This window comes from Pyxicephalus adspersus, chromosome 4 (genome assembly GCF_032062135.1).
Source record: "Pyxicephalus adspersus chromosome 4, UCB_Pads_2.0, whole genome shotgun sequence".
In the NCBI taxonomy this organism is placed as follows: domain Eukaryota; kingdom Metazoa; phylum Chordata; class Amphibia; order Anura; family Pyxicephalidae; genus Pyxicephalus; species Pyxicephalus adspersus.
In genome coordinates, this window is record NC_092861.1 from 106,030,231 (window position 1) to 106,044,253 (window position 14,023).

The following is a 14,023-nucleotide window of genomic DNA, read 5'->3' on the forward strand; positions in this document are numbered from 1 at the left end:
TTATGGAAAATGGTAAAGGCCACAAATAGGCAGGTATTTTATATCAGTTCTCCTATTGATTTTTTTAAGTAAACCAAATGGAATTGGACAGGTTATCATATACTGACAAAACTACAGTATGCAACACAAGTACATACAAACGATTGTTTGCTAATACAGTATAAGCCAATTACACAAAGCAACTAATAAAGAACTATTGGGCAGTATATTTTAGTGCCTGTGTGTGCAAGATCTGTCTCTTTAATTGGAAAATTTACCATCTAGTCCTGGTTTATGCATATGCAATTTTTTTTAAATATACTCCCATTTTATTTACCATTTCTAGCTCTTTACCACTATTCAAGCAAAAAAAAGTTTGACTTTTAGGTATACTGCAAGTGTATTTAAAACCAATTCAATAAAGTGATGACTTGGTAAATATTGCTTAGCAACACACACCATTTAAAATTTAAGGCATTTAATTCATAACGTTTTATCTCTAATTTAGATACGCAATTTACTCATTTTATATACACAATTAGTAATGCAATCTTGGTGGTAAATTATTTTCTAATGTACTCTAATGAGGAAAAATAAAAGGAAAGAAAGCATTGTAACAATTAATGCTAAATATTTTATTTTATAGTCCTATCATTTAAACCCCATAGGTAAAATCTATCAATACATGCCAAGCACATGTTGATCCTTTTTTTTTTTGTAAGTGTGAATAAACAAATAATTCAGCTATGCTGACCTCTACATACAGCATTGGAGAATATTGGTTTAACCAGGAGCACAAAATTAACTCTAGGTATACAGTGCCACTACCTAGCTTCTGACATCTGTCAAGGTGAGCGTAGTGATTTATAGGCTCAAGGGAAAATGTATCAACACAGCTGAAACTAAGTTGGTGTTTTTCTATATAAAACAATAAATCCTGGAGCTGGATTAGTGTGTGAGTGTATGCCCTTTGTGTCATACTGGTATACATTCTGAAAGAACATGACTTTTAGATATGAACCTTTATGGTAAAGAACATATCTGTATGCTATGGATTATACAACAGTATTCAAAGTTTCTACAGGTGGTGGGTAACTGGGTTGCGTTTTATTATTTTCACTATGTAATAAGAACAGTTATCGTGAGCAGTTAGTGCAGAAGAATTCCTGTGTTTATACTAGATAACATATGTTTCTAGCTCAGGATCTACCATTTTGTAGGCCTGTCTGATCTCCTTTACCAAATAGGTTACTTACATGTCTTCCACAAGTGTGTATGATATTAACGTTGTATATGTGGTGTTAAACTAAGGGCAAACTAAGAATTTTTGGCTGGTTTACTATTTTAAAGGGTTGTTGTGTAAAAAGCTTCATAGGTAATGATTTACACATATGTGGAAGAGACTTTAGTTATTTAAAGCCTGGATAAGGAATTTATATTCAGGGCTTTCAAACTGTTTCATACAATAGTGTATGAGGCAATATGCATAGCCATAAACTGTTAGGACAAGAAACTCATTCACAACGGACCTGCAAGGCAACACAAAAAATGTAGATCATTGTATTCTTTACAAGTTCCATTAATACATTTTATCTTCTTAACAGGATCACTGAGGTAGTTTGCATCCCTTCCAATCTATCTAGGCTAATTAAATCATTTCTCTTTACAACATTGAAAATTACTTACAAGTAAGTACCTTTGAAGGATTTATATTATCTATCTCTACATTATTTTGACACTCACATTTTTGGTACCAATTAACTTCTAATATTACTTCTTCAACTGGAAACCTAGATTCTTTTACTCAATATGTAATGTAATGTTTTTGCATCCCTTATTTGATGTATGCAGTTATATACAGTTAATAATAACTATTAACTATCATGTTAAAATGTATCAATGTTTGTATCAATCTATTATCACTGACTATTTCTAATGTAATACTATAGCCCGAGAGGTGGTATTTTCCTGATGAAGCCCATTGTGGAGAAACGGGTCGGGAATAAGATACAGTATAACACCCTTCTTCAATCTATATTGACAAGTTGGATTTTTTTCTGATAGTGAAAAACCTTTAAAGTTTGTTATTTAGACATTTACCAGTGATTGAATTTGTTCAATGCTTTTAATATTGTGTACAATAATAAAATGTATTTTTATCTTTTCAAATGTATTATTTGTGCCATAAAAAGAGCCTTCTTTCGTTCTTTTCTCTGATTATTCTTTACATTGTAGTGCAAACATAAGAATGTGCTTAACTGAACAGAACTGGTTTCTGGATTACTCTACTTTAGACCTGTAAGCCTACCTGAAAATTGGGTATACAAGACCTATTGGTGGTTGTTAATTACTAGAATTGTAAAACACACATAAAAAGAGTCATAAACTGTCAGCCGTTTTCAGTATTTCAGTAAACTTTTCTTAAACTACTTTACAATGCTGTCATATTTTGCAGATCTTCCTATGCTTGCATGAACAAATCTATTTTATGTTCTTTTCTGGACAAAGGATTCCTATGGGAATTCATTGCTGTAAATAGTTGCTTACTACATTCTTTTTCTTGTGTGCTTAGCATCACCTGCACCACTGCCTATAGAGACAAATACAATATGACAGTACACATTTAAGGTAGGTAACTACCAATTTAAAACAAATTATGGTTTCTAATGCTTTAAAAAGTAACGTTGACAAATTATACTGTAAAATTATTTGTAAAATACTCATAAAACAATCACAAAAATGTTTTGTTTTGTGACTAATCTCCACAAAAATTAGATTATCTGTAGCACCTGCTAAACTTATTAAAGTAACTATTCTTTTTTACAGTGTTGGTAACATATAAACTCAGAATGTCTTTATGCTCTGAAGACAATATAAATGTTTTTGTCAATCACAGCACTGACAGAACAATATAGAATAAGATATATCTTCAAACTAAAATCATTTTCTATATCTAAAGTATAGAAGTTGGTATTTAATAGTGAATTCAAACAAGGTATTTGCAAGAAAAAAAGTGGACTTTTGGTGGTACACTAAAAAAGCCATGGCTGTACAAACAGAAGTATTTTTTAGAAACCCCCCTACCAATCCTCTGATTCACTGCTGGCATGGTAAAAAGCTGGGAAGAGGTGACTTGTTTTGTTGTACTGTTTCAGAGCAGGGTCATCCTTAAGGTGTCCACATCATTATCTATGTGACAAGGACACTTCTTATTACCAGCCATGTCAGGTAAGGAATGAACTGTTCATCCAAAAAAAGACCCAATTTTTATCAGAAGAGCAGTGACATCAGCATAATGATCCAGAAGAGCAGGAGACATTGCAGCAGAGAAGCCCATCAGACAATAAGCCATAATATCAACAGACCTGGACAGCTGATTTAGGTGAGTAAATATTCTTTTAGGGTCACCCAAAATACATGTGGGATTTAAAGGGCTAATAATTTACCATATGTATGGCTTTCATATGTTGGTGGGGAAACAAAGGCAATCAGCCAGTAAAATCAACCCAGGGCAATTGTTTTTTCTCCTGGGAACAGGGGGGCCTAAGTACTGTGTCTTCATAGATGCACTGCAAGACAACAATCTACTAGTCTAGTCTAATTTAGTTCCCCTTGACAAACTTTATGTTAAACTAAAAACAATTTTATACATGCAAGTAAGTTAATTTGTAAAAATGAATTATTTTCTAAGAAATAAACTAGAAATTTAGAACATTAGGAATCATTTGAATTGAAGATTTAAAACAGTTCTTTTAAATTTGTCCTTCCTTACTGATAAATGTGCAAATCCAAACACCTTCTCCCCTCCTTTCATGACTATGCTGATTGTATAGTTTAACCTAAAGCGGAACTATAGTTACGCAGTTAAGCAGGCAAGATTTTTATTGCAGAAGGGAAATATAATGCGATCCCCTGGGACTGCCAGCATGAAAAGAACTCCTATGTGCATAAGTTAAGTTATTCTGGCATGGTCACTCAAGATGGTCAAACAAAAACACTTGGAAGAGGACCAGATAAAGATTATAATGCTCAGAAAGCAGCAAGGACAGGTGTAAAAAAAAATTGAGATGAGGCAGGTAAGTTTATTTTATTGCAAAAGGGGCATCACCTCTCAATCCTGTAACAAAGGACCTGTCTAGATATATTTTTATTATTTTAAAGGTTTAGCTCTGTGTTATAGAAATATTAGTTCTTATGAAGCATTTAGTTAAACACACATAGCCTAACTTTACAGCAAATTTTACAATCATAATATATGTAATAATATATGCAAATAATGTATTATGCTTGAAAGTTTTGGAATGGATAGCAGGAAAAAAGATAGTTTTACCTGGACAATGTGGGCAGCAGGAATCTTGAGTACGGGTAGGGTTTTCACAAAGTAGAGGTGGGCAGACTTCAGTTTCGCATAGCACTCTTCCACGATGACAGGTACATTGGGTACAAGAATCAATATTCCATGTCTCTCCCTCAACAAAATACTCCCCTCCAGGAGCATGGCAAATGGATGGGTCACTGAACTCTGTCTTTTTCCCATTGGAGTCATCTACAGAGGAAGATTTAAATACAATGGAAAATTTTAAACATATAATATGTATATATAAATTATGGCATTTAACCTACTACTCTTGGGGGACAGAATCAAAGATATTTTGTGCATAGAATATGTGTATATGTGTATGTGTATATATGACAATTTTACATGACAGGTGCAAAAAAGTGATAAAAAGGCTTATTACCAAAAACCTATTTCAAGGTTCAGTGTAACCAAAGTGCAAACTACTGGCAATCTATATGTTTTGGGAGTTTTATTGTTAAGATTTCCTTGCCAAACAATATAGTTTTGTTGCTGTGCATGCTGGAGTTTCTAAAACATGCTTAAACAGGAACTTATTCATATGCAGTCAGCAATAATAGTATTCATTCAAAATTTTATACTTTCCCAAGTAACTAAATATCATACAAATATTGAAGTACTTTTATGTCTTTCCTCTAAAATAAGGGATGGGTCTTTCAAACCCTATTACTGTCATCCCCTGCAGTTTCTGGTGGTTTGCTATTAACAAACAGCGACTTCACCAGACACCAGACACCAGCGACTTCACCAGACCAAAGAGAATTTGAAACTATGTGCGCTGACAAAGGTAGTTTAAGTTCTCCCTCAAACTCCCTTCTATCCTTCCCGAGCACTTGGGAGAAGGAATTGGGCGCTTCGTTCTCACATCCAGAAAAACTGCAGATTATACAACTGGCGCAAAAGATCTTTCTCTCCAGTAGCTATCAAGAAACAGGGTACAAGATCCTGCCTAGATGGTACCGTACACCTGAGAGATTGCACCGCATTTTTCCAGGAATTTTGGAGACAGGCTGGCCTTGTTTGCGGGACACGTGTACCATACTACACATTTTCTAGAGCTGTCCAGTATTTCAGGACTTTTTGGAGGGGAGTAAGGGAGAATGCCCAGAGGTTCACTGATTTTCATGTACCAGATGACTTCTTTCTACTCCACCATAATAACATCCTCATAAAAGTGTACCGCAAAACAGTGTTGATGCATTTGATAAATAGGGCTAGAGCCTGCATTCCCACTCTATGGCAGCAGACTTCCCCACCGACCATTGGTATGTTGTTTTCTAATGTGAATGAGATCATGCGCATGGAAGATCTGACAGCTGACCTGAAGGGCACAGGCGAAAAATACTCATTTGTCACAAGGTTTTACTGGCAAGAATGCATGTATGTATGTTTGTATGTATGACCATTCCTGCACATATGCACTGAATATTTTGTTTGCAGAGCAAAACAACTTTTTGAAATCATCAGGTCCAAAATTTAAATTTTTAATTTGACCTGGAATCTGTTTGTAAAGTCCTTAAACTTGGATTTTGCTGAAATTTCACAGCAATCAAACATGCAGTGATTCAGTGTCTTATTTAGGGTCTAACTTTTGAGCTGAAAATCTGGTTATTTGTATTTTCAAAAACCTGCTACAATCTTGTTTACATGCATTCTATGTATAGACACTTGCACCATAAATTACCAAGGCTCAGTTACTCTTAGTAAAAAATAAATATTTATAACAGGCTCAAAACTGAAAGCCAGATCATGCTATTACCTCCACATAATCCTATTTTTGTATTGTAGCCTATTTTAGGACAGCTGGAATAACTGAATCCAAGCTGAGCAGATAGAACATCCTTCTGCTGTGCCAGCCTGTAGCCTCTGTGTGAGGTAGCCATCAGCATTTGGTCCTAGTGTACATAACAGCACGGGGGCTTGCAGCACAATGGTGATATAATAACAGCTTATTAATAATAATTAGGTCAAGCATTTATGTTGCTTATTTTATTATGCAGCTGCAGATGCTCCTCATTTATCTCCGTTAGGACAGGTGGCTGAGGGCACATTTAGTCTGCAATTTGTAGAGGCAGTCTTTGCATAAAACACACAATAATGCCACAGGTCCCTGTTATAAATTTAGGCATTTGACAGTCTTTTTTCCCCTAAATTTGATTTATAAGGTATGATTATGAAAAAAAAAGCCTATTTAAAAGTTATTTTCTGCAATCGCTGAGAATCAACTGACAACAGAATAGCTTAGTGTTTCACACTTGAAAAACAGCAGTTTTAGTATCTGTGACCTTGGATGAGTCCCGAAAAGCTGTTGTGTCTTACGCATTTCATTGGCATTGATTAATAGCACCTCTTGTTCCACTATCTACAATGTTGCAGCTACCTCTGAAGACAATCATTATTAACAGAGCAGGTTCAGATTGTATTAGTGAAGGTAACGTAAAGGAGGCTCAATCTTCTTTGTTCTGCTTCTTTAAGGATTCAGCTAAGCTCTCCAAAGAATCAGGCAGCTCACTGATATAGCTAATAGTGAGTAAGGCAGCAGCATTAATCAGTCTATCATTGTTTTCATGCCTGTGGTTTCTTGCCGAAGTCAAACCACATTTCAGCTAATGACCAACAAAGATACATTTTACTAAAAAATGTACTTGTTTTTTTTTTTTCTTTACTACTTTAGCTAGCTAACAGCCTGACACAGTCACTACTACAGAACACTATGAGAAAATATGGACTGTCTATTAGAATATTTGGGTCTTGATCAAATATTTATTATTGGATCTATAGTGAGTATATAGTGGAACCATAGTTGGGCATTCCAGTTCTATTAAAGCATCATCAGAACCTTTACTGACCAATAACTCTGACATGAGAAAAACAAAAGATCTTGTTTAAAGACTAATGCATAAATAAGACTTTTTTTTTAAAAGTAGAAGAATATTCAACCTTTAGAAGAAATGCTCTAGTGTGGAATATGAAAAAGATCCTGCTTTGAATCTTTGATGCGATTTCCAGCATGTGCTGTTTTTTTAAGGTTGAATTGTTGAATACATGTAAAATATGTCACAAATGAACAGCAATGCATGAAAAGGATGAAGGCATAAGTTAGCTTTTTAGATTGTACCAATACATGAGCCTAGACTCCCCAACTCCAATTTAAAAAAAAAAAAAAAAAGCTTTGACCTTATTATTGAAATCTGTCACTTTTTGGGCTACACAATGGCGGTAAAAAAGCCCTGCATCACTTGACCTGGAACTCTAGGAAAAGATTATTAGTGTAGAGTTTTATAGCCCAAACTTAAGACATAGAAGGAAAAACACCCATTGCATTATGTGAAAGGCCAGGAGGTAATTTAAAAACAAAATGAATATCCCTGTTGGGATCTCTGGTTGGGGAGCTCTGGGGCAGAAGAGCACAAAGTCAAAAGTTGGGCATTAGTTCTGATATGCAAATAGAGGCCAGGCTACCTACTGTGGTTAGGAGGCCAGCTATGCCAACCTCAAAATCCTTATTATAACAAAATGGCTTTCATGGTAAAACTCGGGAGAAACTTTAAACCAGTAACTGTTTTATTAGCAGAGAAGCTTTACATTCAGGGTTAATGTAATGCTTAGCAGAGAACATAACCTCTAAATATATTGTAATTTGGACAATGACTTACATACATAGAGTTTGATCGCTTTCTCGCTAAAAGCTATTACTACCTTAGTATGTTAGCCTAGCATTTCTTGCCAAGCTTTCTTAGAAAGGGAGGGAATGTCCTCTTGCCCAGGAGTTGAATTGTAACAGTTTAGTACCAGTGTATAACAGGAGATAATAATATGTGGAAACAAATTTGCAATGTTCTAGGGGGAGACAAAAAAAGTCTTTCCAACTTAGTGATGTGTAGTGTGCCACATATCTCAGTTGACAGTCCATCTATTGTCCATCAAGTCTTTGGTTGAAGCAGATATCCACCTTGCTGACCATAGGGAATGATTGAGCAAGTATTTGCTTTTGTTCTTCTCAACTTTAAGTAGAATGAAACCTGTGCTACTCACCTACTCCTGTCCCATTGCAGGGCGCTGCCATCTTCCTTCATCTTTTTTTCTTTCTTACGATTTTCGGACATCTTGATTGCACGTGTCGGGATAACGCAACTTCTGCAAAAGGCGCAGGAGTTCATTCATGCCCGGAATAAAACTCAGGTTTCCCTGGCAACCAACGCATGTATAGACCAGCAAATTCTGTTAGCTGGCTGGGGATCAGGCAGGTAAAAGCTGTTATTGCAGAAGGGAGATTGCCTGTCCCTTTCTGCAAAAACCACCTATCCAATCGTGCATTTTTCATAGTGGGAATATAGTTCCACTTTAAAAGGTACTGGAGGCATCTGACCTCTCTTTTAGTTTTGCTGAAAGTTAAAAGTAAACAACAGCATCTAGTCAACTAAATTCAATAATACATAAGAGTCGTGTCATACAAGCATGTGTGTACCATGAATTGTAGCAGCAAGAATAGTAACTTACATTACATTAAGAGACAATTGTTTGTCAGCCAGACAACAAACTTTACCCAACAGGAACAGATATTCAAATTACATGTTTAGGACAACTGATAACTCAAGTCTTTGAAACTCAAAGAAGACGTTATAAAGAAGAGGCAATGAAGCTTTTAATTATGTTTCTAATGCCACTGACAATATTTTGTCACAATTGTTTTCTTCATGCTCTCTTAAAGGAATAAATATGTGTTATCAATATTTTATCATCAGACACACTTTATTAGCCAAGACTCATTGCCTCTAACCTAAATCAGATTAGAAAAAAACAGATACAGTGATACACAAGTGCTATAGATTACAAAATAATCAACAATTTGTTGAAAAAAAAATGTTAATGTCACAAGTGAATGATGTGAATATTCGAGTGTTGTTTTAACTTTATATTTGCTACCTTATTAAATAATAGACTAAATTTGCCCCTACCTGTTCCCAACAAACTCTTTGTACATACTTTTATCATCTTTTATTCTGACTACTGCAACATCCTCCTCTCTGGTATTTCACTAACCCGACTCTCTCATCTACAATCTATTATGAATGCTGCAGGCAGACTTATCCATCCTTCCCACTGCTCCTCTTTTGCTGCCTCTCTTTGTAGTTCTCTTCATTGGCTTCCATTTCACCTTCAAGCTCCTGTGCTTTGTCTTCAAATCCCTCTACAGCTCTTTTCCCACTTATTTTTGTTACCTGGTAGAAAAAAACAGCCCTAGCCACTCCAAACTCCAAAACTTTTCTAGAGCTGTCCCAACTCTCTGCAATGGTCTTCCTCGTTCAATTCGGCTTGCTCCTACTTTCTGCTCATTTAAAAGATCAGTAAAAAACCATATTTTTAAACTTGCCTACCCATCTTCTGTTTCCTAAAACCATCACTACTTATCCACCACTACCCACCCCTCATATTGTGTGCTTGTCCACCTTAGATTTTAAGCTCTTCTGGGCAGGGTCCTCTCCTCCTGTGTCACTGTCTACATCTGTCAGTCATTTGTAACCCCTATTTATTGTACAGCGCTGGGTAATATGTTGGCTTAGTATAAATACTGTTTTTTTTTTTACTATTTTTATTAATATTTGATCAAGATTCATGTACACACGTGTACATGTACACAAGTATCCCACTCAAAAATCAGACAAACGTAGTATGTTTTGAAGTGTTTTCTGCTTTGGCATTGATTTGCCTTTCAGCTTCTGAAGAAGTCCCTAAAGCTGCTTCTGAGTTGTACTGGCTACTTTAAGTTGGTTTTGCGTTGACATTGAATTGTATAAAGTTAAAAAAAAAACAGCTTAGATACAAATAAGATCTAGTGTACATAAGCCCTAAACTATAAAAATTTTGAAATAGTGATATAGGTATTAGTGTAATTACCCATAGAATACAGTTGTATATTTACCTGAACAAGATGGACAGCATTGCCCAGGTAGTATAGTAGGGTTGATACAGCCAGGCACTGGACATGTTATTAAAGCACACATTTCCCGTCCATTGTGACAATAGCATTCCCGGCATCCGTCATGCCAGCTTTCTTCATTTTCATGCCGTCTTCCATCCATTGACAGACAGGTGCCTTGTAGGACTGGTGGCACAGAAGATGCTGCTGCTTCTGAAAAAAAAAAAAAAAAGACATATTAAGCTGCGAAACACCTACAGTCCAGCAAACAGAGCAGCGTTTAAAAACGTTAGCTTTCTGATTACAATATGAAAGAAACAACATTTTAAACCTAATATCTGCGTGATAAACAGACTATGGATAAAATGTAGATACATGGTACAGAACTATAATTATAGTTTTGCAAGGCAATCCTAACAGCAAATGATTAAAGAATATTTATTTTGCAATTGCCACTTGAAATGACTTGATTTAAATGCAATCTAAATCAGTGTACCTTAGAGCCTAAGAAAAGCACATCTGTCCATCTATGTCTTTAGTAAATCTAGAGGGTCAGCATGACAGCAAAGCAGCTAACATTTCCATTTTCACTTGCACATAATTGAATGGCTTAAGTAAGCATAGCTTCACCTTATTCATTAAGCTAAGGGAAATTATCCCTTGCAACTGACAATTCACTATGTTACGTGAATAACACAAACTCATTTAGTAAATCAACTCCAACCTAACTGAATATTTTTATATTGTCACCAGTTCTTCATTAAATTAAACATTAAATTATACATTTTAATGAGCATTGGCGAAATGCTCCAAAGTTCAGGGACTGTGGTGCATGTTGTAGGAATGCATATAGGGTGCATGTGTTAGTGTTTAAAACAGTGGATCATGCCCGTGTAATGTTGAAACAGCCATTTGTAGTCTCACTTGAATGACCATGTAACAGTGCAACATTACAGCTGAACAAGTGAGAAAAAAGACAGCACGTTATTACTTTAAAATAGTAAAGACTCTATTGGAGGATCAATATGTTAAAAAAAAGTTGCAGGTTTAGACAATAAAAACTACTTTTGGAATTACATTAACAAGAGCTTATGTGTGACTCGTTTATATAACATTAACCGCAAAGTTGTAAATTATATAACTTTGTTCTAACTATCTTGTTTAAATTACAGGCTCTGTGTTGACCTGAAGAAGCGGACCAAGTTCTGTGAAACGCATAGAATATTAAATAATCTGGTACTGAGAATTCATATAGGAGATTGGCATGCATGTGACAATATTATAAATGTAGTTGTTTTTAAATATTTTACTTTTAAAATACAGTGAATAAATATATTTTTATGTCATATAAATGTGATAGTTGCTTAAAATATGATTATTGAAGGCCTTGAAAGTCCCATTATTTGTTTTTTGTTTACATATGTGCGATTTTAGGGATGTGGCCATGTTGATGTTACCAACCCGGTGGTAGTTAGATTGGTGCGGTCTGTGTTGAGCACAACTCTTTTTTAATCTTAATAATATTAATCAGTGCTTGAAAAGCAACAGCCATAACTGGATTTATTGCCACTAAAATTCAATTTTAAAATGAGGGGGTTTGAACAGTATCTCAGTTTCCTGATCCATTAACAAGATAAATGTTGCAAATGTTGCTGGCATACAACATGGCTGTTTTGTTTTCATGTAGACTCTTGGTAGACCTTCTAAAACTAAAAAAGCTAATGAATCAGTAAAAAAAGACGGCAAAGAAAAAAATTAACTAAATTCCTCTGCTTATTTTTTATTTAACGTAGCAGCAGATTGATGTTTCTATTCATTCATATCAGTTCTAAAACTGGTCCCTGAGGGCTAAATGTGCAGTTCATATTTAGAATTTTTATCGTAACCCGAAATATCTTCCACCTGGCAGTGCAAAACTGCTTTTACTACTTATCTAAACTATAACATCTGCATCAAGAGAATTTAAAGCAGAGGATGCCAGATGCACATATCATTCTTATAAGCTATCTAAGTTGCAAGTAGAACATTAACCACAAGGCCCAACCTGGTTTGCAAAATATGACCAATATGTGTAGTATGTTAAACCCGACCTGTTCTCTTACGTCAACTAATGTAACTACATGTGAATTCATTATGCTTACTGTATGGCCCTCTGGACTTTACAAATTGAAAGAGACTCTTGCCAACTGCATTTGTACATATACTGTATCAGCTTGGGAAGTCTAGTGGTTGACATATTTACTCTATGGTCCAAAAGTACACTAAGAACCCTTATTAAAGCTATAAGTAGTTTCCGTCTTCTGCACATCTTTGCTATTTCTTCAGCCCAATAGACCTCAGGTCTACCTGAGGAATCATTAGAGCTACACCCTTCATAAATGATGACTATGTTGCACTGGGCCTTATAAATCAAAATTCTACACCTGATTGTGGCAAAAAGTCTATTTACTTGCGCGCTTACCTTTATGTACTATAAATATAAAGTTATATGTTTTGGCAAAACAAAAAACATGTTTTGTATCCCTACAATATACATTTCTCTGTGCGTTTGCTCTTTAAAATGCTGCAAGAACAAAAAATACCTGTTAATCTATTAAGATTTTAACTTGGGGTGAACTAGTGAACTAACAGTACTGCTTCTGATGCATTAAAATTCTAGCAACATCCAGCAGCCCTATCTGAGCCCCCCTTTACTTACCTACAGAACACCTGCCCCTTTCGACATATCTCTCTCTCTCTATGTTATGGATAGGATTGAGACAGGTGGAAGTATACAACCAATAAATCTACGTAAAATTATTTCAAGTGTTTCAAGAAGGACAAAAGCAGACCCTAATTTTCTTTTATTTTAGTGTCAACTGGTATTTTCCTAAATAGCATAAATAGTAACTCAAATATTAAACGTTTGATAAAATACATCTTTTACCCCTACCCCGCATCATTTCTACAACACTAAAGTCTTTAACAAAACCTTGACACTTTCTTTTATTGCTGTTTATTATATTTATTAAGAATGGTCTTCTAACCATTAGGTTAATTCACTCCAAATAAAAACAATAACTAATTCTTTGTAATGGACAATAGCACACAGTAATGAATTGATCCCTTCTCATATGTAAAAGTTGTTATCATCCAATTTATATAGCTCATTTAATAATAAACCATGTTCAACTGATTTAAATATAGTCTGAAAACTATTATTAAAACATGATTTCTCCCAGGACTTAAGATTCTGACTTGAGTGTAATACAAATTGTTCGTAAACATGGTAATATGTTATCTGCACTGGTGGTTTTAGCTGTGAGATAGGCTGTCAATAGTAACAAAAAAGATCATCTCAGCCATCCCATTCTGATTCAACCAAAATGCAAACTTGAAAGTTGTATTTGTGATCAATATGGTAAAAAAGAGATTACTTACAATTTGCTGAATCTTAACAAATTCATAGTATCTATTGAAGTGGTTAGGATGATGATGTGGGTCCCTAACAGCAGAATTACTTCTCAAAAATTTTAATTCCACAATAATGTTCGAAAAAATAACTATCTTCAATCCCCACTGTTTCTGAGCTGTTAATAGTGTTGGTCATGTTTTTCCTAGTTCCCTAACTTCCAAACAATGAAATCATTTATCTTTGTTCTAAACATTGTGTTCATTATCAGACTACAGATTCAAATTTAAAAAAAAAAAAACATGTGTGGTATGCATTGCATTGTACACTCATATTTGTAATAACAAACAAGTAATTAACAGTATATCTCATCTTC

General features: G+C 34.9%; 1 protein-coding gene across 1 annotated transcript in view; it reads right to left on the minus strand.

Moving 5' to 3' along the window:
* Nucleotides 1–14,023, minus strand: part of CRIM1 (cysteine rich transmembrane BMP regulator 1) — a gene marked incomplete in the record, with an annotated part of 392,052 nt that overhangs the window by 35,408 nt on the left and 342,621 nt on the right. Inside the window, 2 exon segments of the mRNA XM_072409242.1 lie at nucleotides 4,310–4,525; nucleotides 10,260–10,469. Coding sequence (XP_072265343.1) covers nucleotides 4,310–4,525; nucleotides 10,260–10,469 — 426 coding nt within the window.